The sequence below is a fragment of the Vombatus ursinus genome, unplaced genomic scaffold (assembly GCF_900497805.2).
Source record: "Vombatus ursinus unplaced genomic scaffold, bare-nosed wombat genome assembly UNPS02014808.1, whole genome shotgun sequence".
NCBI lineage: Eukaryota > Metazoa > Chordata > Mammalia > Diprotodontia > Vombatidae > Vombatus > Vombatus ursinus.
In genome coordinates this window covers 5,393,559-5,416,359 of record NW_020954586.1, presented here as the reverse complement: position 1 = coordinate 5,416,359, position 22,801 = coordinate 5,393,559, and the positions used below count along the sequence as shown (strand labels likewise).

The window sequence follows — 22,801 nt, the reverse complement described above, 5'->3', positions numbered from 1 at the left end:
ACCTCGGAAGCCTTATTTTACAGATGAGGAAACTGAGGCCCAGGGCAGTGAAATGGTTTGCCTAAGGTCCTAGAGGGAGTGTCAAAGACGGGGATGTGAACACTGGGGTCCTCTGATTCCTTCCATTGTATCACACCAGTCCCCCCTCTCCCAGAGAACAAAGGGCATCAAAAGAGCAGCAGGAGGGCAGAAGCCAGGCCACAGCCTTTCCAGGCTGAGAGAGCCCTGCTCACATAAGGAGTGAGGGGAAGCAGCCTGGCCCCCGGGATCCTCATCGTCCAACCTCTCTGGCCCCCAGTCCCTTCACCCTACAAGGTGACGGGGCTGGGGAGGTTGGTGATATAGGAGGGTCCTGGGTTCAAAGTTCCTTTTCTCTGCTGGGCCTCGTTTTCCTCTGTAAGACAGCAGAGTCGGAGCAGATTCTCACCTCAACTTTAAGGCTGTTGAAGTGCTATGCCTACACTGTTCTTTGCTCCTCATGAACATCCATTATACAGACAAGCAAACTGAGACTCCAGGAGGCAGAGGCTCAGCGGGTCTCCGGCACACCTCCCAGGTCCTAATCCTGGTGATCCCATGAGCTCTCGGGCCCCTTCCGGCTTGACATTCTGGCTTGGGATGGGCAATGAAGAAGAGGGGAGAGAACAGGAGAGGCAGGGACGATGGCCAGAGGAGGCAGGCACCAGGCAGCGCTGGGGGCCAGAGAGGGCAGCTCTCGATGGTACGCAGCATCTGAATAAACAAAGGTGGCTTCCCTCTGGTCCTGACCTTCGCCGGAGAATCACAGAGGGACGAAAGCACCTCTTTCTGAGCAACCTCCCCCCGTGGGCCATTCGGGAAAGTGGGAGGAGGCTCAGCCCGGGGTGTCCATCCAGAGCACTGGGGGAAGGTAGCCAGGCTCAGCGAGACCATGCCCTACCACCATTGTGTGGCTCCCCTCTCCGGGCCTCAGTTTCCCCATCTATAAAATGAGATGTTGAGGATAGGCAGCCTGTAAGGTCCTTGGCTCTAGGAGCCTCTCTGGACCTCAGGTTACTCGTCGGTAAAATGACCTCAGTGGCCTCTCGCAGCTCCAATTCTATGATCCTTCGGCGTCTCGACTAGCTGGTGACTGTGCCAGGGCCTTTGCTATCAGCAGCCCCAAAGGCAGCTGCAGCGATGCAAGGTAACCCGGCCTTTCCATCCCCTCAGCCTTGACTTCTCTTGTCTTTAGGCGCCTGCTGTTCCCAGCCCTCGTGACCCTGCTCATCTCCACCCTGACCTTCCCACCTGGCTTTGGCCAGTTCATGGCTGGACAGGTAACTTTTCATGGCTCTGGCCTGCCCTTTATTCTGTCCTGGCCCCTTTATTTTCACATTCCCTTCGTTTTCCAGTATCCCCCTCTCTGCACCCCCACCTGAGGAGCCATCCCTTGTAACAAGGAACAAAAGAGGAAAGAGGTGGTGCAGAGAACCTGACCCGCATGTCAACCACAGCTAGCAGTGTACGGAGTATTCCACTCCCAGAGTCTCCCACCTCTGTTCCCACCTCATGATAAAATGGAAATTCAACTCTCTGGAGACCAAAACCGTGCCCACCCCCTCTTCAGATAGGGCTCCAAACACTCCTACCAGACTCAGCTCTCAGTCTTCTTCCTACCGTGTCTCCTGGGCCCCCGGGGCCTCCTCCCTACTTGTCTCTCCAGCCCAAATAACCCTGTCCACCTTCAGCTCTCGCAGAAGGAGACTCTGGTCACTCTGTTCGACAACCGGACCTGGGTGCGCCAGGGCATCGTAGAGGACCTGGAGATGCCCAGCACTTCCCAGGCCTGGAGCCCTCCACGTGCCAACGTCTTCCTCACGCTTGTCATCTTCATCCTCATGAAGGTGTGAGGCCTTTCTGCTCTCGGGACAGTTTGGCAGAGTGGGTAGCAAGCCCCCTGAGTCTTAAATCTCAGTTCTTGGCACTTACCCGCTTGACTTCAGAAGGCAGAACCAGGAGCCAGGGACAGAAGTTACCAAGAGACAAATTCAGGCCTGATCCAAGGGAACATGAGACAGTTATGCCTCTCCTGGGAGATGCTGGGCTTCCCCGACTGGTGGTCTTCAAGTAGGCAGGGGAGGACCCCTGCAGTGAGGATTCCGGGGCTCAGGGAGTGTTGCTGCTCTCCCTGAGGCTTGCACTGGATGGAAACTGAGGTCACTCCCATCTCTCAGACTCTGGGTTGTTGGGCAAGTCACATAAACTCCCAAGCCTCAGTTTCTTCATCTGTAAAATGAGGATCACACCAAGAGTCAATCACGAAGGGAGAGTTTTGTCAGTCTTAAAGTACCCCAGAAATGGGAGCCAGGGTTACAGTCTAGACCAGGTTCCCTACCCTTGAATTCTAGAGCCTCCTCCTCCCTGGCTCCCCCAGCCCTTTCGGGGTGGCCAGACAGAATGTGGGTAAAACTAGGTCAGTGAGCTAAGGAAGCTCCTTCTGGCAAGAATAGTCAACAACAATCATAATAAATAGCCAATATTTATATATCATTTTAGAGGTTAAAAAGCATTTCATATGTCTTCTCATTTGCTTCTCACTACAAGCCTATGAAGTAGGCACAAATACTATGAAACCGAGGCAGAGAAAGGTTAGTTGACTTGCTCAGGGTCACCCAGCCAGCAGGTGTCTGCATAGGTGCCCACCCAGGGCACAGTCTGCATTCTGCCCCCAGCCACCTGCCAGTACCAGGGCACCTGGGGGGTGACGCAGCCAGCCAGCATCTAGTAAGTGCCTACTCTGTGCCAGACACTGTACAAAGTGCTGGGGGTACAAAGAAGAAAAACAATCAACTTGCCCTCAAGAAGCTTACGTCTTCATAGAGGAGACAGCTCTATAAATCACTAGGAGATACACACACACACACACACATGTTTCCTTTGCAAACTTTATTAGGTAAAAGTTATAATCAAGATATATACAGAAAAGAAGGAAAACAGTCTGAAAGAAGACACACTAGGATCTGAGGAAAACAGAAAAAAGCCTTCTACAGGAAGGGGGTAATAGAGAAGTGGGGAGGGAAGGCATTCCAGGCATGAAGGACAGCCAGGGCAAAGGCTTAGAGATGGGGAATGGAATATCATGTTCTAGGAGCAGCCAGGAGACCACCCTGGATCCTAGAATGTGTGGAGAGGAATCAAGCATAAGAAGAACAGAAAGGTAGGAAGAGGAGAGGTTGTGAAGGGCTTTAAATGCCAAATAGAGACCTTTATGATTGATCCCGGCATTAATAGGGGTATCTAGGTGGTGTAGCTGATAAGACAGAGGACTTGAAGTCAGGATTTCAAATTCTGCCTTAGACATATAGCAACTGTGTGACCCAGGACCAGTCACTTAGTTTCTCTGTTCCTCAGTTTCCTCATCTGTAGTATGGGGATAATAATATCACTTACAGGGTTGTTGTGAGGGTCAATGAGTTAATATATATAAAGCACTTTGTAAGTCTTAAAGCATTATATAAGTGCTAGCGATGATGATAATGATGGTGGTGGTGGTGAGGAAGATGATGATGATGGTGATGATGAAGCCACTTGGGATTTGGAGGCAGGAGACACTGGAGGCTGGAACAAGCTGGGAGGCTCTTGCTAGAGACCCAAGGGGGAGGTGACGTGGGCATGCCCCCTTGTCCTCCTTCTCTGCAGTTCTGGATGTCAGCTCTGGCCACCACCATCCCTGTGCCCTGTGGAGCCTTCATGCCCGTCTTTGTGATTGGTGAGTGCTGTCACCTGCTAGCTGACCTCTCCAGCCCCACAGCTCACAGCCTGGGGCTCCTCCCTGGCCTATGCCTTCCTTCCAAGCTGTGTCTGCTCTGTCTCTCTCATTGTTGGATATGGGCAGCTGTGATGCAGTGACAGGAGGGTCGGCTTTGGAAAAAAGATTCTATTCCAAATCTGGGCTTTGTCACTTACTCCCTGTGTGACCTTAAACAAGCTGCTTCCTCCCTCTGGGCGTCTGATTCCTTATCTGTAAAATGTGGTGGTGGGACTAGATGGCCTCTGGCGACCTTTCCAACAACGACCCCTCTTTGTGCCTCAGTTTCCTCTTCTGTAAAAAGATGAGGCTAGTCCCTTCCAGCTGTCAGTCCCGTGGCCATGAAACCTAAGAGCCGGTGCCATGAGCTGAGGGCTGCCGGGATCTGGCCAGGACTGTCCTAGGGCTCCCTTCCGGGTCACCTTCTCTCTGTCCCTTTCCCATCCCCGAGCTTTTGTTCTAAACCTTCTCTTCCAGGAGCTGCATTTGGGCGCTTGGTTGGGGAGAGCATGGCCGCTTGGTTCCCTGATGGGATTCACACAGACAGCAGCACCTATCGGATAGTGCCCGGGGGCTACGCTGTGGTCGGTGAGAGCCAAACACCAGAACCCAGGCCCCTTAGGAATGCTTCTCTCCTGGGGAAACTCGCACTCCAACTCCGCAGCAGCCACAGGGTTCTTGGCCTCTGCTGCCACCTGCTGGCAGAAAGAGGCCTTCCTACCTCTCCAGGTGTCCAGAGCTGAATGGGGATGCCCCAAATGTGCTAGGCCCTCTCCCACCCACAGTACTCAATTCTTAGGCTTTCCATCAAGTAATCAATCAACAAGTCTTTATTGAGCATCTGCATTGTGAGAGGCACTGGAGGTACAAAAAGGAAAGAAGGCAGGAAGGAAGGAAGGAAGGAAAGAACGAAGGAAGGAAGGAAGGGAGCAAGGAAGGAAGGAAGAGAGAGAAAGAGAAAGGGAAGGGAGGAAGGAAGAAAGAAAAGAAGAGGAAGGGAAGGCAGAGAGAAAGGAAGAAAGGAAGGAAGGAAGGAAGAGGGAGGGAAGGAAGGGAGGGAGGGAGGAAGAAAGGAAGGAAGACAGAGAGAAAGAAAGGGAGGAAGGAAGGGAGGAAGAAAGAAAGAAAGAGGAAGGGAAGGCAGGGAGAAAGGAAAGAAAGAAAGGAAGGAGGGAAGGAAGGGAGGGAGTGAGGAAGGAAAGAGAGAGAGAGAAAGAAAGGAAGGATGGAAGGAAGGAAGGAAAGAAGGAAGGAGAGAGAAAGAAAGGGAGAAAGACAGGGAGGAACGAAGAAAGAAAGAGAGAGAGAGAAAAGGAGGGGAGGAAGGAAAGGAAGGAAGAGGAACGTAAGGCAGGAAGAAAGGAAAGAAAGGAAGGAAGGAAGGAAGGAATCCTTGCCTTCAAGGTTACCTTACTTCCTATTGTAAAAGGTTACACTCTGCAGTGGTCCCTTGTCTGGCCCATCCCAGGGATCTCTGCCTCTCGGGTGTTGGGTGGGAATCTTATAACTCGGGGCCCTGCCCCCAAGAAACGTGGGTGCTCTTCCCCAGGTGCGGCAGCATTGTCAGGGGCAGTGACCCACACCGTCTCCACGGCGGTGATTGTGTTTGAGTTGACGGGCCAGATCGCGCACATCCTGCCCGTTATGATCGCTGTGATCCTGGCCAACGCTGTAGCGCAGAGCCTGCAGCCCTCCCTCTACGACAGCATCATCCGCATCAAGAAGCTGCCCTATCTGCCTGAGCTGGGCTGGGGCCGGCACCAGTATGGAAGGGGCTGCTGGGTGGGATGGGGGTGGGGCTGAGGAAGGGGCAGGAAGAGACGGGGCTGGGAAGGACAGGAAGGGCACAATCTGGCGTCAATGTCTCAGCGTCCGCCTCTGGTTCCAGACCCCAGAATCCTGGGAGTCAGTTCCAATGACCCTCTCCCTCCCTCCCACCTCTCAGTGACTTTGAACCTGCCTCGTGAAAAAGCCTATTCTTGTGTCCTGCCCAAGGGCAACTGAGACCCCAGGCCCGTCCTATGAGATCCAGGCTGGGAAGTGAGCTCCCCCTGGTCACTGCTAACTCCAGAAATCGCTCTCCAAATGGTGCTGGCTCTCAGAGGACCTCAGGGGGCCCGCTGCTCTCCCAGCGACCCTCCTTTGCCTCCCTAGGCTCTTGTCACTTGCAAATAGCCCCCCAAACAATTTAGATACTTTCCATTAGCCGTCTTTGCGAGGCTAGGTGACCCCTTTCCAACCCAACTCAGCCACCAACAATACAAAAGCAACATGGCACAGTGAATAGTCATGAGGACTCCAGGTCCGAGGCTGACCTTCACACAAATTGGCTGTGTGGCTGTGCGCATGTCCCTGGGCCTCAGTGTCCTTTTCTGTAAGATGCAGTTGGGAAGTCCCCTCCCGCTCTGGAGCCACGAACCTATGCCTTCAGCTCTCCACGCTCCCATTGGTAGAAGGCATTTCCTTGCTGGGAGTTCCCCTCACCAGTAAAAGTCTGGTGAAAAATGGGCCAGGCAATGTGCTAGATTCTGGGGATGCAAAGGCAAACCTGACTGTGCTTGTCCTCAAGGAGCTTACGTTCTCCTGGGCAAAGCTCCCACCTACCCCCGGCTATCAAGGTTTCCAGCAGGTTCCTGACACCTGCATTGACCTTGTTAAGGCAGCGAGCTCTGAAAAGAGCCTCGGCTCAGGAGTGAGAGAACCAGGGTTCGAATATCACCCATCACTCTACAACCTTGGACAAGCTCCTTCTCCTCTCTGGGCCTCAGTTTCCTCATCTGTGAATGGGGGGGAAGAGATTGTCTGCAAGGTGTCTTCTCCCCACCCCCCCACCCCCGGCTCTAGAGCTATGATTCCCCACTCGGCACCGAGCAGTCTTGTGGCTTCACTGCCTCCGCCTCTCCCACAGTCCCCTTTGTCTTCCAGGCGGTACCGGGTTCGAGTCGAGGACATCATGGTACGGGATGTGCCCCACATTGCCTTGAGCAGCACCTTCCGGGATCTTCGGATGGCGTTGCACCATACCAAGAGCCGGACCCTGGCGCTCGTGGAGTCCACAGGTAAAAGGAAGGCTGGGTGGGGCAGCTGGGGCTGGCCCATGGCCTGGGGTCCCAGCTGGAGCAAGATGGCCCCGGTGATAGTAGAGAAGAGAAATGAAGGACACCGGGTGCTTCTAGAGTACTGCGTGTAGCTCGTGGTATTGTTAATTGAGATACTTCACCGGCCACAACAGGCCACCAATTGTAGAGTTCTAAATGCAAAATCAGAGGACCTGGATTCAAATCCTACCTCTGACCCTTCTTACCCCTGTGGCCTTGGATAAACCACTTCTCTCTAGGAGACAGTGATGTCGTAGATTGAGGGGCTGGTCTTGAGGTCTGGAGGATCTGGGTTAGAATCCTGCCTCTGACGCTTCCCGGCTGCGTAACCCGGGGCAAGTCGCTCCGTTTCTCTAAATCTCATAGTGGGGTTGGACCAGATGACCTCTGAGACTCGTCTCAGCTCTAAGGACTCAGGGTTCGAATACTAATCCTGCCACTTGGTACCTATGAGACCTTGGCCCAGTCACTGCCCTGTTTCCAGGCCCACCTTCGAGACATGACGTGTTGGTGCCTGGGGCTAGCCCCAGGGCCGGTGTGAAGTTAGAATGGCTCCCCTCCTGCCTCCAGTCACGGCGAGCACACACTTCTGTCTGTGCCGTGAGCCCAGCTGGTTGCGTGGGCTGCGGTGGCAAGAGCGCAGAACTGGAAGTCAGAGGCCCTGGGCTCAAAGCCCACCTCACTTCATGGCTTCAGGCCTCAGCGTCCTCATCTGCAAAGAATGAGGCAGCTGGGCTAAGCCAGGAGCTCTTAACCTGGGGTCCATGGACTTGAACTTGGGCTGGTTTGTTTTTTAAAGTATCTTGACAACTGTATTTCCACACGCCTGGTTTCCTCTTTAATCCTTCGGATTTTATTCTAAGCATTTAAGAGGCGTCATTTTGAGAAAGCCTCGATGGGCGTGAGCAGCCCCCAGGAGTCCATGACGCCAAGAAGCTTAGCTAGGTGGGCTAAGTCAGCAGCTCAGATAGAAACAGATCCCTGCCCGTCCACAAAACCACGCATTAACGTGATCCGTTTAGGACCGTGTTTTTATTTATTTTGTCTGTTTTGATCCGGTCTGGGCTAGACTCTGGAGAGCCGTGTAAACTTCTAATGTTCCTCATGCCGGATCCTGAGTCAGGGGCTTGAGTTCTGTAACTGTGGCCCAGTCACAACCCCGTCCGGTCCTCAGCATGAAGGGACACCAACGTCACCTTCTCCTCTTTGGGCCCGGTGTTCCTCATTTTTACAATCAAGGAGTCGAATTGAGTGGCCTCTGGGGGTCCCTCTAGACCAAGGAGCCTCAGTTTCCTCTTCTATGGAATGAGAGAGTTGGACCTCTAAGCTCCCTTCTAGCTACGGTTTGTCCTCTTGGGCAAATCGTCTCAGCTCTTGCTGCCTGAGTGCCTATCCTGTATAGGGAAGGGACTGGAAAAAATCACCTGTAAGGGACACATCTAAGCTATTGGATGCCAACATTAGCCCACAGCCCCCTTTCTCCCTTGGCGAGGCCCCGCCATGCTCACAGGCCTTCGTATCCCCAGAGTCCATGATCCTGCTGGGCTCCATGGAGCGCTCCCAAGTGGTGGCACTACTCGGTGCCCAGCTCAGCCCCGCCCGGCGCAGGCAGTACCAGCGGGACCAGAGGGCTGCCCAGGCCTCTCCGCCTCCAGAACAGGAGGACTCCCACCGCCCAGAGACAGGTGTCCGCTTTCAGGTGAGTGAGGCCCAGCAGGGAGAGGGAAGGGCCAAAGGCCGACTCCTTCAGCTTCTCCGTGGGGCACGTGGCCGCGGGGACGTAGGGGCGGGGAGGGAGAACAGAACAGTGGAAGTTGTAGACACGCAGACTGGGCAATCCGGTGAGAAGAGAGATGAATATGGGGTCAGGGGCCTGATTCCTACCTTTGTCATTTGCACCTGGGGCAAGACACTCGGAACCTCTCTAGGCCTCATTTGGGGACAGTTAGGCAGCAAAATGGATGGAGTGCTGGGCTTGGAATCAAGAAGACTCCTCTTCCTGAGCTCAAATGTGGCCTCAGACACTCACTAGCTGGGTGACCCTGGGCAAGTCACTCAACCCCGTTGGCCTCAGTTTCCTCCTCTGTCAAATGAGCTGGAGAAGGAAATGGCAAACCGCTCCAGTATCTCTGTCAAGAAAACCCCAAATGGGGTCACGAAGAGCCGGCCACAACTGAACAACAAAAACCAACAGCCTCAGTTTCCTCAACTGTAAACTGAGAGGTTGGGACAAGATGACCTCGGAGGTCTTCCGGTCCTAGATTTCTAAATGCGCCTGTGAAGAAAGCCGTCCCAAACGGGACAGGAGGGGCCGTCTTTCCCGGTAAACCTCCGTCACTGGAGCAGGATTGAACGGCCACGCGTCATTCGGAGATTGTTGGTCAGGGCCAGGCTGGACCAGGTGGCCTCAGAGCGTCGACCCTTCCGATTCTGAGATACCTTCATCTGTAGACGGGGGGCTGGGGTTTCGAGGCCCCTGCGGGCCCGGGTCCAGGCTCCTCTGATCCTCTGCAGGTGAGCTCAGAGGAAGCCGGTCTCCCTCCCCCCCGGGGGCAGCCACGAAAACCGCTGAAGCCCGCCCTCAAACGAGGGCCCAGCAATGCCTCCAGTCCCGGGGTGGAGAGCCCTTCTGGTGAGTCTTAGTCCCTGGCCCTCCCCCACCAGCACCGAATCCCGTCCTCCGACCCCAGAAGCACCTTGGCAGTGGCCTTTGTCCAAATCCTGGCCGCTCTTGCATCCCGGTGGCCGCGCTGGGCTGGTCCCAGGGAGACCGTGTAAGAGAGGGGGAAGGCTGGTCCTGGGAGCACAGAGCTGCCGTCAGTCCCCCACGCTGGGCCCGGGGCCTCTCCGTTCACCGGGGGCATGTTTCGCCTGCAGGGGTCCACGAGTCGGCTGGCATCGCCCTCAGGAGCCTCTTCTGCGCCAGCCCCCCAGCAGAGGGGAGCTCGGAGGTACCCCAGACCCCTGCCCCACCGCTTCTGCCTGCTCTTCCTGCCCAGCCCTTCCATCTCTGTCTAACCTCTGTGCTTCCTTCCCCCTGAGCTCTGCTGCCCCCCCTGCTCCCGGGGCTCAGTGTTCCCCCCCCCCCCCCCCCCCCATCCCATAACACTCTTCTCTCTGGTTTGGCTCTAACCAAGTTGGAAAAGTCGGAACCATGCGAAAAACGCAAGCTGAAGAGGGTCCGCATCTCCGTGGCGGTAAGTGCCTGCCGCCTCCTCCCCCTCCTCGTCCTGTCCTCTTCTTTGCCTTCCAGCCCTCCTCTCCCCCATCCCCAACCCAAGGCCCTAGGCTCGGGGAGGGCAGGGGATCTGCAGCGGGGGCTTCCTTCCCTCCACCGCGCAGTGACCAATCCTGCCCCCATCTTCTCTCCTCTTCCAGAGTGACTCAGACCTGGATGTAGAGATGACCGCAGCAGAGGTGAGGGTCTTTCGCATGCCCGGCAGGCTGGAGCCGCACCCCCCCCCCCCCCCCCGGCCGCCCCCCCCCCCCCCGCCCCCCCCCCCCCCCCCCCCCCGGAATGGGAGGAACAGCAACTAGACGAGCCCGTGAATTTTAGTGACTGCAAGATTGACCCTGCCCCTTTCCAGCTAGTAGAGAGAACGTCTTTGCACAAGGTAGGATTCAAGCTGGGAGGACCTGCGACTTCTTAAAGAGGAGGATTTGGCCAAGGACAGGATTTGAACCCAGGTCCTTGACCTCCAACTCCAGTGCTCGCTCTCATATTACATGGCCCCAGACTTGGTCCACAGGGGCTTATGGACAGATCAGGCTGGAAGGGACATTGCAGGCTACCCTGTGGGGCAGGCCCGGCCCCTCCTAGGCTAGGATGCCTGCTGAGGCTTTTGTGCGGGATGCATTCAGCCCACAGGGTTCAGCACTGAGGCAACCACAAAGGGGGGGAAAGCAGCTGGGGGAAGGCCAGGAAGTTGGGTCCAGAGTCAGAGACCAGAGGGAGGGAGGGAGAGAAGGCGCTGCCAGAAAGCCAGGAGGCTGCTGCAAGCCCAGGGAGAGAGGATGGACAGCTTTGAACACCCACGGGAACAGATCCTGGGCTGGGGGTACAGGGGGCCCACCCAGAAAAGTTAGATAAGGAGAGAGGGCCCAGAGGTTGTGACAGTGGATCAGACCACAGAGGGGCTGGCCATGTGGCCCAAGCGTGCCCCTTCCCTAGCACAGTCCTCTGGGAGAGGCCGGACAAGCCTCTTCCCGACGAGTGGCCAGGAATGGAGCAGGGCACTCCGGTCAGCTTCTTCCGCAAGGACACGGGCTGCCCTCAGCCACGCCCCTGGCAACATTTGGGGGCCAAATGGGCAGAAACTGAGGGAGGAGAGGAGGAGGAGGGCAGGAAGCTGCTGCCAGTGGGACTGGCCCCGATGCCAGCTCCATTCAGACTTGACAGAAAGGATGGAGGCATCCAGCTTACACAGAGAGGCCAAGAAAGCACCAACAATACGAGGCAGACTCCTTGGGGCCCACAAGCCCAGGAAGAAACAAGAGCCAAAAAAGAATGGGACCGGGGAGGCAGAGGTCGTCCATTCAAATCCCACACAGGCCAATGAAGTCTTCTCTCCAAACCTCAGTTTCTTCCCCTGTCAAATGGGCGGTTTGGATAAGACTTAAGGAAGGCTCCTTCCAGTCCCTGAGCCCGAGGACACTAAATTAGGGAACAAACAGTCCCATGAGAAGGGGGTTGGGAGACTCTGGGACAAGCCCATAGGAGGCCTCAACCCCGCTGACGGCCGGCTAGCCCAGGCAGCGAGGAAGGGGCCACCTTTTAGTTCACAGAGAACGCTCTTCACGGGCAGCTAGGCGGCACCATCACGTACAGAGAGCTGGGCCTGGAGTCAGGAAGACCTGAGCTCAAATCCAGCCTCAGACCCTTGCTAGCTGTGTGACCCCGGGCAAGTCCCTTCACCCTGTTTACCTCAGTTTCCTCATCTGTCAAATGAGCTGGAGAAGGCAATGGCATACCACTCCAGTGTCTCTGCCCAGAAAACCTCCCGGGGAGTCATACGTGACTGAACCGCCTCAACCACAAAATCTTTACCCCACCCCTAGGAGACAGGCCATGTCCCTGTTTTACAGGTGAGAAATTGTGGCTCAGACTGGAATGTGACTTGCTCAAAGTCCCCTCGCAAGTGGAGGCCGGCACTGGCCTGGGGCCGGATCTTTGGCGCCATGCCCAGAGCCTCCACCATGGCCACAAGCTGCCCCTCCTTGGGTGGAAGGGGATGGACACGCCGTCCCCAAACATCTGGGGGAAGGCTTGGGAGCCCAAGGGGAAAGAGGAAGGGGACAAGCACAGGAAGCCTCAGGGAAGGCCGAGATGAGGACTCCTGGGGGCCAAGCTCCTCCTCCCCCATCACCAGCCTCACTCGTAGTGTCAGGTAACTGGAGGAGTGCACGCGTCCCTCACAAGCGATGTAGTCCAACTGCCTCATTTTACTGGTGAGTAAACTGAGGCCCCCCAAGGAAGTTAAGTGACTCACCCAAGATCACCCAAATAACGTCCAAAGATTTGAACCCACATCCACAGCCAATGCCTTTTCCCCCTGTACCACGCTGCCTCCAAACACTTTCAGGGGTGGGCATTGGCAGCCTTATTGATGCTATCTTATAAGCCAGAAATGGAAACCTGAAAAAGTGAGGCCACATGTCATCCTGGACAGAGTGCTAGACTTGGAGTGGGGAGACAGCCGTGTCAAATCACCTCCCCCTCGGAGACTCAGTTTTCCTGTCTGTAAAATGGGGATGATAAAACCCATAGTAGCTACCACATGGAGAAGTTTTAGGTTCATAGGGTCACGGGTCCAGAGCTGGAAGGGACATTGGAAGGGACGTCAAATCCAACCCTCTCAATTTGCAAATGAGGAAGCCAAGGCTCAGAAAGGTAAAAGAAGGAAACAAACATTTATTAAGTACCTACTGTGTGCCCTTTACAAATATCATCTCATTTGATCCTCACAATAACCCTGGGAAGTCGATGCTGTTATTATTGCCATTTTAGAGAAGAGAAAACTGAGGCTGAGACTTAGCATCATAACTCTAAGGCAGAATCAACCCCAGAGGCCTTCATTTTACAGAAGAGGAAACTGAGGCTCAGAGAGGATAAACCACAAAGCATCAAAGGATCCTAGATCCTTAGGCGGAAGGGGCCTCCAAGGCCACCTAGTCCAGGGCTGTTTGTTTTCAGACTCATTAAATGACATGCCCAAGGTCACCCAGGGAATTCTCATCCGAGGCAGAATTTGAACCCAGGTTCTCCCATGCTTTCTCCTCCACTGAGATGTGTAAACTTTCAAGCCCTAGCTATCTGCCCTTCGTATCACTATTGGTGGTTAGCACAGTGCCTGGCACACAGTAGGCATTTAATAAATGCTGAGTCAGGGCCAGAGCTCGTATTTCCTGCCTCCTGTTCCACTGTCCTTTTTGGGAGCCTGGCATCATGGCCACCTCCAAAGTCTACAGACTGTCCCCAAGCCCAGGGATTCAGGTGGCTGCCAGAGGCAGTCTATTAACTTGAAATTCAATAGGGATAAGGGAAAAGTCCTGCATTTGGGTTTTAAAAAAAAAAAACACTTCACAAATAAAAGATGTGAGAGGCATGGCTAGATAGCATAGAAAGATCTGGGGGTAAAAAAAAATTGATCTCTGGGTTTTAGCAAACCATAAGTTCAATATACATTAACGATATGATATGGAAGCTGAGGGGGGAAATCTCATACAATCTTACACAACATTAACGGAAATGCAGTATCAAGGACTAGAGAGAGGATATGGACACCATTCGTCTTCCCTACTCAGACACTGTTTGGAGTGTTGTGTTTGGTTCAGGGCACCAGTGGTATCCTAAAGAGTGTCTATTAGAGGGTATCCAGAGGAGTGACCATAATATTGAGGGGTCTCAAGTTAAAGCTGTAGAAGGATCAGCCAAAAGAAATGGCAATATTTATTTAGCCTGGAGATTTAGAGATGCCATCAAGCATTTGAAGTGCTATCCTATAGAAGCAGCAAAAAAAAAATATATATATATATATATATACATATATATATAATCTTTCTTCTGCTTGGCCCCAGAGGGCAGAACCAGGAGCAATAAATGGGAGAAAGCTGCCAAGAAATCAATTTGGGGTGGATGTTGGGCAAAGCTTCTTGACAATGAGAGTTGCCCCCAAGGGGACTGTGCTGCCTGAAAAGGTGGTGGGTGCCCCTTTCAAGAGGGCTGTGAGCAGAGGCTGGATGGCTGTTTGTGGAGTATGGGTCGGGCCAGGTGACCTCAGAGGTCCCCTCTAGCTGGAAGCTTCGGGGATTGTGTGACCCCTGGAGCGGTCCTGACTCCAGGCTTCTATTATGACAAAGACAGCTTTCTTCCTCCATCCAGCCCCATCATTTTACAGTGGAGGAAACTGAGGCCCAGAAAACACAAATGATTCACCCAAGGCCTCACATCCTTGTTGACAAAGGCTGTATTAAGAAAAAAAAAAGAGCAGATAAGTCCAGAGGGAAACAGATATTGCCACCTTCCCCCCCATCCCAGTGCCCAGCAGATTGTTAAGACTTCAATAAAATGCTAGTTGAATGAATGACTGAATGAATGATAATGAGATAGGAGCCATGAGAGAAAAGATTAAAGAACAAGAAAATAAGGCTATAGGATTGCACCAGTAAAGAAAATCTCATAATGAAAAGACATTTCCCCTAAGGAAAACAGTGGAAACAAGGCTAGATTGTAGCCTGTGAGACAAAGACTGGACAGAAGGACCCATTTTCTGACCATAGTGCAGTGGAGCTGGTTTTCTAAGAGTCTGAGAGGTTGTGGCCCAGACAGGCCTTCCTTCTCCAGGTCTGAGCTCCTGGCTCTGATCTCTCCATAAAGATCTTCCAGATGGAGACATGGGGGAGCTGGAGTGGTCTGTGAGGCCAGGATGGACACCTGAGTCCTTCCGCCAGCACCCTGTGGGCCTCCTCGCACTCCGGGTGACTCCTTCTGCGGAACCTTTGGGTCAAGTGTCCTAACAAGGTTGATTCTCCTGTTCCTTCCTGCAGACTCACACCATCTTCTCACTGCTGGGAGTGGACCACGCTTACGTCACCAGCATCGGCCGGCTCATTGGCATCGTCACACTGAAGGAGGTGAGGGGAGGCTTTTCTGGAGGGAGGCCAAAGGCTGCTCTCCCGTTCCCCTTACCCCCCCACCCCCACTGGCCCCCAGTCAGTCTCAGCTGACAGAGTATCGAGGGGGCAGCCTTGAGAAGCAGCACTTGTTTCTCCCCCTTCCCCTCCTACACCGGCCCTCTGTCCCCTTTCCAGCTTCGGAAAGCCATCGAGGGATCTGTCACGGCCCAAGGTGTGAAAGTGAGGCCCCCGCTGGCCAGCTTCCGAGACAGCGCGACCAGCAGCAGCGACACGGAAACCACCGAGGTGCATTCCCTATGGGGCCGGCGCGCCCGCCATAACCCGCCCCACGAAGGCAGCCCCTCAGACAGTGATGACAAGTGTCAGTGAGTGCAGCAGGGACATGCACAACACCACGGACACCGGCCTGCCCCTAGAGCCTTCAGTCTGGAACCAGATTCTCTTCTGGGACACCCGTGGGACCAAGCAGGCAGGCACCAGCCCTGGAGGTCTCCCAGGGAGGTGCCCACCCCTCCCCTCCAGACCGGAGCTGCCAGCTGCACCCCGGGTATCTCCTGCCTGGCATCTGGGCAGCTTTTGGACTCTGCAGGGCAGAGGAGGGACCTGGGCTGCCCAGATGCTGCTCCTCTCCTATAGAAGAGGACTGGAATGGGGGACATCCTGGGATCTCCGGGGACCAGATGTACATAGAGCTTTACAAAATTTTTATATTAATTTAATAAAACAGAGTCTTAAATAGAACAAAATAAACCCCTAATAGAACCACTCAAGCCTGGAATGTCTGTCCCCGTGCCCTTACCCTGGCCACACTCTCAGTTTCATGCCTCCAGGGCCTGGTCTGCCGACATCCTCAAGGGCTCCATCCTTGGACACCTACCAGTGATGCCCTGACCCAGGCTCCAGATGGGAGCCCAAGCTCAGGTCTACCTTTCCCGGGATCTCTGAGAGATGATCACCCTTCCCCAAGGATATACCCTCTCAACTGGCTAAGCCTCCAGCCACTCGTGGCCCAACTCTAGCCCTCGGAGACAGGATTTCACTCCTTCCAACCCCTGCCCTCCTAGGACCCTCGGTGAAGTTTCCTGGTCTGGGAGTTTGTCCTGCACGTACCACACACAGCTTTCCCCCAGTTCCGTGTGCTGGAACTATTCAGTGATGGAAGATGGGAGGGACAGGAGGAAGAGGAGGTACAAGGGGGCTGCTCCCCCGGTCCCCATCCCCAGGGCGCACCCAATACAGGGGAAAGAGGAAATGAGAAGAAAGTGGACAGGAGAATAGGAGCCAGGGCCTAACTAACCAGGGTATAAAACTGGATGGAGGCAGGGAAGGTGGTGGAGGGAGGGGACAGAGTCAAAGAAAAGGAAATACAGGCAGAGAAGAAATCATGAAATCCAGATTTAGAACCGGGAGGGAGCAGAAAATCCATTTAGTTTAACCCTCTCATTTTACATGGGAGGAAACTGAGGCCCAGGGGTGAAATGACTTGGCCAGGGTCATACAGGAAGTAAACATCAAAGGCAGAATCTGAACCCAGGTTGTCTGACTCCAGATTCGGGATGCTTCCCCCTGTACCATGCTGTCTCTACGACTGAGAGGAGGAAAGGAGAGGAGAGCCGGCAGGAAAGACAGGTGGCTTGTTTTCTTCAATTCCCATGCCTCCCCCTCCAAGGTAGGGCCAAGACTGAAAGAATAGACCAGAAACCCCATTTCTTTGGGGGAAAGATTTAGCAAAGATGAGGAGACGCACAGCCTCCAAGCACAGAGCATGGCACAACACGAACCCAGCTGGGCCGGGGGCCCTCGGTCCGAGGACTCAACCCTCCAGCTGCCAGAGGCCGGGAGGGAAGGAGGGAGCCCACCCAGCTGTGGCCGGTGCTCACTCACTCAAGCACAGCATTTGGAGGCGGGCGGGAGTGACAGGTGACAAAGAAGAGAATGAGGGCAGGGGGCTGGGGAGGAGCACGGGGAAGGAGAGTGGAGAGAAGAGCGCCTTCCCTCTCTCCTATAGAATAGTCCCAGTGGCGAGAAGCACCCCCCTTGGGGGGGTCACCTCTCTCTGGGGAAGGATGGAGGTGAAGAGGAGGTACGTGTAACGACTTGTTGTTTTGTCTTGTTTAAGAACACGGACATTACTGTCTGCCCCAGCTGGAGCAATGCCTCACGGGGTCCCGGGCAGCCCCTGGCACACCCCGGGGGGAGTTGGGGCAGAACATGCGTCCCGGGCCCCTGGCCCCTGCCTCCTCTCCAAACACTTTCATGCAAAACAGACAATAGAGGGGCAGGAGCCGCCTGGGAGCCATCGGGGCACTGGGGCTCCTCCCCCACTGTAGGTGGGCCCGAGCTGGGCCAGGGCGTGGAGGGCCCTGCCCCCCAGCCAAGGCCAAGGCCAAGGGAAGCGTGCCACCGGCCGCCACGGCGCTCACTGCTCCTCAGGCTCAGCCTCGGTCTCCTCCAGGGACACCACCCCGGAGGAGGCCACGTCAGACACTTTCCGCCGCAACTCCCAACTGCCCCCGGCTGGGGGGCACAGCGGCTGGCAGTCCTTGCAGGCTATGGACTCATCCTCGGCGGGCGACAGGCAGGACTCTGTGTAGGACACAGAATAGAGCGAGTCCCGGCGCTCCAGGGGGCCCAGGCTCTGGAAGGCACTTTCCCTGCTTGGGGGCAGTTTGGAGAGGAGAAGCTCTTCGGTTAGCAGCTTGGCGGCCAGACGGGTCGGGGAGCCCAGCAGCGCGTCCTCCAGGCTGCAGAGGCTGGAGCACAGCGTCTCTGGAGACACGGTCTGCGACGAATCGCTCTCCGGATCGCAGGAGCCTTGGCGCAAGGGTCGTGAATAGCGCCGCCCCGTGAGGAGGTCCTGGAGATGCGGCCCCAGCTGCCCAGCCACGTCTGGAGGACAGGAGGACAAAGCAATCAGCCGCGCACGGCCCTGGCGCGCGGAGTCGAGTGGCAGAAGGAAAAGGCAGGAGCGACACCCAGAAGGGCGGGCCCTTCTGCGGGAGGGGGCTCCGGCAGGGCCGGTGAAGAAAGGAGCAAAGCCCGAGAGCGCATCCGGGACCGCGGTCTCTGGCCCCAGCTGAGGAACCCCGGCTGAACCGGGGCCCACCTTGCCAAGGCTTGGCCGCCTGCGAGCTGAGGCTGGCGGGGGCGAGCGATGCGGGGCGGCCGAGCTTCGGGCGGCCACGCTCAGCGGGGCGCTCTTCCTGTTTGCCCGGGCCCCCCCCGCCTCCCCCAGCTCAGTCCGGAGCTGCATATCCCAGTTTTCAGCTGGAGCCACCTGGCATGCAGCCTGCCCCGGAGGCGAGGGGGGGAGAGGAGAGGGGAGGAGGGGGGAGGGGAGGAACTTAGCCAGACCCTTCACAGAGGGAAGAGAGGCCTCTGAGTGAAGGCCACGGTCAGAGAAATTTCTGGGCTTTGGGAGGACTTGGCAAGGGGCTGTGGGGGAGCACAATTCCCGAACTGACCATTTAGAGTCATAGACGTGGAGCTGGAAGGGACGGGGAAGGCCATTAAATCCAACCTCCTCATTTTACAGATGAGGAAACTGAGGCACGGGAAATGTAGTGATTTGCTTCCTAGAGGGAAGAGGGCCCAGCCCTCTCAGCTCCACCTGGGTGGGAGGGAGGGGTTTGGACCTAGTTAGGAAATGCCCTCCATCCAGTGAAATCAGCTGCTGTCCTGCCATTTATAGCCTCAGAAAGGTGACTGAGGGACAGCGGGGTTCAGCAGCTCGCCTAGGGACGGAAGTGCGGCTGGCACGTGTCAGAGGAAGGATCTGAACGTGGGTCTCCCTGCCTCTGAGGGAGGCTCTCCCCCTCCACGGTACCTCTCATGTCTGCTCCACACTCCATAGAATCATCGAACACTCGAGGTGGAAGGGCCCTGCCCCAGATCCTCAGAAGGGGGCCCTCCAGCTGGCTTCACAACTCAGCCTCCAGGGACGCAGAACTCGGGGTCCGAGTTCTAATTCCTAGCGAGTTCTTCCTGACACTCAGACCAAATCTGCCTCTCTGCCGGTCTACCTACGCTATTCTTTGCATCGCAGCCATTCTCTCAGGCTTCTTTTCTCCAAGATAAATATTCCCCCCTCACACCCCCCCCCAAGTTCCTTCGATGGAATCCCATGATCCTTCCGGGGGCTGACAGAGTCCTCCCCCCAAGGAGCAGCCCCCCATCACATGGAGCAGCAGCCCAGGGGCAGAAGGAATACCAAAGTGGCAGCAAAGACCAGAGGGGCAACAAAGGCAGAGCTCAAGGGACCTCGGAGGCCATCTAGCCCAAGCCCCTCGGTTTACAGAGGGGGAAACCGAGGCCCAGGGAGGTTACGAGAGAAGCGACTTAGGAAATGACTTCTGGAGCTGAAAGGCACCACAGAGGGCATCTGGTCTAATGCCTCCATTTTACAACTGGGTAAACTGAGGCAGTCAAGGTGAATTTGAATCCAGGCCCTCTGACTCCAAAGGCCAAAGGGAAGGGGAATTATTATTATTATTATTATTTGCCTACCTGTAGACTGAGGGCTGTCAGCTCCAGCAGCAAAGTCCTCATCATAGGATTCATCTGTGGAGTCCTCCCCATCCACAGAGGACCACGCTCGAAGCTTGGCTTCAGCGATAGCGAACTGTTCTGCCACCCCTGGGGTCAGGGGGTGGGGGGTGGGGGGGAAGCACCACGGTTCATCAGAACATCAAACTGAGAGGAGGAGGCCGGGGTGGGGGTGGGGCGCGAGATGGGAAAGCCCAGAGGGAGGTAGCCGCCCCAAGAGGAAGGGCCACCCCCTGCCCCACCCCACCCCCTCCCTGCCCCGGCACTCGCCTGCGGCGAACCTAGCCTCCTGCTCCCCTTCGCTGAGGTCTGAGTAGGAGGAGAAGGCAGATTCCAGGGCAGAAGGGGAGTCTCTAGGCTTGCTCCAGCCCTTCCATTCGATGAGGTGGGCAACTCGGCCCTGAGCCATGGCAGTAGGTTTTGTCACGTGGTCCTTCACCACCTGGGAAATTCCTAAGGGGTGAGGAGAGGGGGCCTCGGTGAGGGGAGCATACCAGGAAAATACTCCCAGGGGAGTCTGAGGCACTCGTCCAACACGGGATCGTTACTGGAGCTGGAAAGGACATTAGAGGTCTGACCCCCTCGTCTTACAGATGGGGAAACTGAGGCTCAAAGAGGTCAGAGCATCATAGATCTAGAGCCAGAAAGGGAAACTGAGACTTAGAGATGTGATAGGATCATAAACTTACAGCTGAAGGGACCTCAAAGGTCAAATAGTTGCACCCACCCCTTTCTCTTACAGATGGGGAAACTGAGGCCCAGATAAATAAAATGGTGATAATATAGGCAGCATGGCACAATGGAATGGACCTGAGTTCCAATCCCACCTCTAAGGTTTATTACCCTTGTGACCTTAGGCAAGACCCCTCCCCTTCCTGGGCCTCAGTTTCTTCCTCTGTAAAATGAAGAGGTTGAACTATATGTCCTCTTAGGTGTCTTCCAGCCCCCGATCTACAGCCCTGTGTCATTCAGTAACTTGTTCAAGGTCACACAGGGAGGAAACAGAAGAGCTGAGAATCCTAGCCAGGTCCTCTGACTCCAAATCCAGCATTTTTCCCAATGCACCATGAGGCAGTGGGTGTGCACACATCCACGCACATATGTCTGCCTGTTTACATGAAGGAGCCTCCGGTTCATCCAAAAAAAGGGAGGAAGGAAGGTCTCAGAAGCATTTGGGAAGAAACAGTGAAGAACAGGAAGGATTTCTGCAGCATTTCACCATGTACAAAGCACGCTCCTTGAAATAGCTCTGTGGTGGGCATCACACATAAACCGTCCCTAGAACACAGGCGAGGAATGACCAAGGCAAAGAATGGTCACCACGCTCAGGAGTTAGAGCCGTCCTCTATGGGGGAGAGAGAGAGCAGGGCACACAGTGTGGGCACAGCCACTCTTCAGGAGTCCCGAGGACCACCTGGAGGGCACCTTGGAGAGCAGGTTCTTAATGAGGCACAGGCCAGATGAAATGCCCTCCGGGTTGCCTTTTAGCTGAGATTCTGTGACCAGTGTAGAGAGGAATTCTTGGCCTAGCTGGCTGGCCTAGATGGTCTTTTCCAGCTCTAATGCCCCACAATGTTGAGTCTGAGCTCTGTGGGAGCTGGAATGAGGGGTGGGAGGGAGGGGATGAGGAAGGTCCATACCGTGCAGGGAAGAGCGGGCCAGTGCGGCAATCTCCTGAATGGTGAGTGCTCTCCGGGACTTGGGAAGCATTTCGACAGTGTCTTCAACATTCACCTGAGGAGGGGAGAGCCAGCACATTGGACGGTCAGCTTGCTCCTCCTCCCCCTCTAGGGTACTCCCTGGCAGCACCCATCTTCCCATGCTTCTGGGAAGAATCAAAGGACCAAGGTTGAAATTCAGGTTTGGCCCAAGTAGGACTGGTCCTGCAAGGCATCGGTCACTGGCAGAGGAAGAAGGTCACCCAGGGAGGAAGGCTGGTTGGCGGGGGAGACAAGGGCTTCTCTGAGAAACAATAATAGTAACAACGTACGTTCATAAAAATGTCCTCAGGAAGGTTTGCCAAGAGCTCTAGGTGCATTCTCTCCAAGTGGATAGGACTAGAGCAGAGTTCAACGGGGAACGTCCCTGAGCTCTCACACCCAGCCAACTGTCCACTTCACACTTCGGGGTACTCCACCCCCAGCCCCACCTGGCACCTGGCCCCCATCCCCAAGGCTGGCTGGCCCCTGACATGGCTTACTTAGCACCTGGACAGCACCGGTGGCCTCCACGGTGACCCAGAGCCCTAAGGCCCAATGGAGGACCTTGCGGGGGAGAGGGGGGAAGGAATTCACTGATCCTTCCCATCCCCTAGGCCTGACACTAACCCCATTCGTGTTCCCTCCCAGGGCTCCCAGTTGCCGCCTGCCTGAGACAAGGTGTACATCTCCATGGCAACAGATCACCATGGAACAGTCTCCCCGGATACCATCAGGGATGCACTGACGTCAGCCCTGGTGGGGCTGGCATGCCAGGAGCGGGGGCGTGGGGTCTGGGATAAGACATTTGCCAAGAAAGGTACCCTTGTATTTGTGGGGAAGGGGGAGAATCAAAGGATGGGGGAGGGGAAGAGGGATGAAAGGAAAGGAAAAGAAAGGAGGAGGTCTGAATTTACAGGGCTGCAGGAACCTCACTCACCAGGAAGAAATGGTTCCTCTACCCCCGATTCCATCTCCCGTTTCCCCCCACTCCACCCCCACCCCACCCCCAAACAGAAGGAACACGGCACCTGCGATAAGTCCTGGCTGTCCACAGATGGCGGGTAGGAGGGTCGGCTCCACCCAAGCAAGGTCCTTGCAGGTCGATGAGGGGCCAGCCCCAGGCCTCTCGGCAGCTCTATCCACTCCACACCCCACTTGGGGTCAGCGGCCACTACAGGGAGAGGACAAGGGCTGATCAGCCAGGACATCTCTCCTAGTCTTCTTTTCCAGCTTTCCTAAATGCCTCCACATCAATCTTTCCACCTCACCTTTAGGAAGACAGCCAACAGACCTTGTCTCCTCTCGTCCCAAAAGAGAGCCCTGTAGAGGTCTCCTGAGCACTGAAAGACCCTTTTTCCAGTCCCCTTTTGGCTTCCTCTCCCCGATGGAATGCCTCACCTCACTATCACTCCCTCTACCCCCACTGAAACCAAACCTTCTGACTCCCAATTCCATCCCTCTATCAATTTCTCTGCTCACCTGTCCCAGATAAAAAGCCTACAAACATCGAGGTGCCTGCTGCCTGCCTGCCTGCCTGCCTGCCTGCCTGCCTG

General features: G+C 55.5%; 2 protein-coding genes across 3 annotated transcripts in view; one reads left to right on the top strand and one right to left on the bottom strand.

The window, feature by feature from the left end:
- Window positions 1-15,768, top strand: part of CLCN2 (chloride voltage-gated channel 2) — a 22,144-nt gene extending 6,376 nt beyond the window's left edge. For both annotated transcript variants that reach the window (XM_027875313.1, XM_027875311.1), the window contains 14 exons: window positions 1,214-1,298; window positions 1,710-1,865; window positions 3,661-3,730; window positions 4,247-4,357; window positions 5,319-5,532; window positions 6,695-6,828; window positions 8,394-8,566; window positions 9,382-9,499; window positions 9,745-9,818; window positions 10,005-10,064; window positions 10,246-10,288; window positions 10,381-10,481; window positions 14,914-15,000; window positions 15,178-15,768. In XM_027875313.1, coding sequence (XP_027731114.1) covers window positions 1,214-1,298; window positions 1,710-1,865; window positions 3,661-3,730; window positions 4,247-4,357; window positions 5,319-5,532; window positions 6,695-6,828; window positions 8,394-8,566; window positions 9,382-9,499; window positions 9,745-9,818; window positions 10,005-10,064; window positions 10,246-10,288; window positions 10,381-10,481; window positions 14,914-15,000; window positions 15,178-15,372 — 1,621 coding nt within the window. In that variant the 3' untranslated portion in view covers window positions 15,373-15,768. The remainder of the gene's footprint in view (window positions 1-1,213; window positions 1,299-1,709; window positions 1,866-3,660; window positions 3,731-4,246; window positions 4,358-5,318; window positions 5,533-6,694; window positions 6,829-8,393; window positions 8,567-9,381; window positions 9,500-9,744; window positions 9,819-10,004; window positions 10,065-10,245; window positions 10,289-10,380; window positions 10,482-14,913; window positions 15,001-15,177) is intronic.
- Window positions 15,769-17,340: 1,572 nt separating this feature from the next.
- The window catches only part of FAM131A (family with sequence similarity 131 member A), a 7,863-nt gene continuing 2,402 nt past the window's right edge, over window positions 17,341-22,801 (bottom strand). The window contains exons 3-7 of the mRNA XM_027875310.1: window positions 22,277-22,419; window positions 21,189-21,282; window positions 19,819-20,001; window positions 19,510-19,638; window positions 17,341-17,892 (exon numbers count right to left, since the gene is read on the bottom strand). Coding sequence (XP_027731111.1) covers window positions 17,423-17,892; window positions 19,510-19,638; window positions 19,819-20,001; window positions 21,189-21,258 — 852 coding nt within the window. The 5' untranslated portion in view covers window positions 21,259-21,282; window positions 22,277-22,419 and the 3' untranslated portion in view covers window positions 17,341-17,422. The remainder of the gene's footprint in view (window positions 17,893-19,509; window positions 19,639-19,818; window positions 20,002-21,188; window positions 21,283-22,276; window positions 22,420-22,801) is intronic.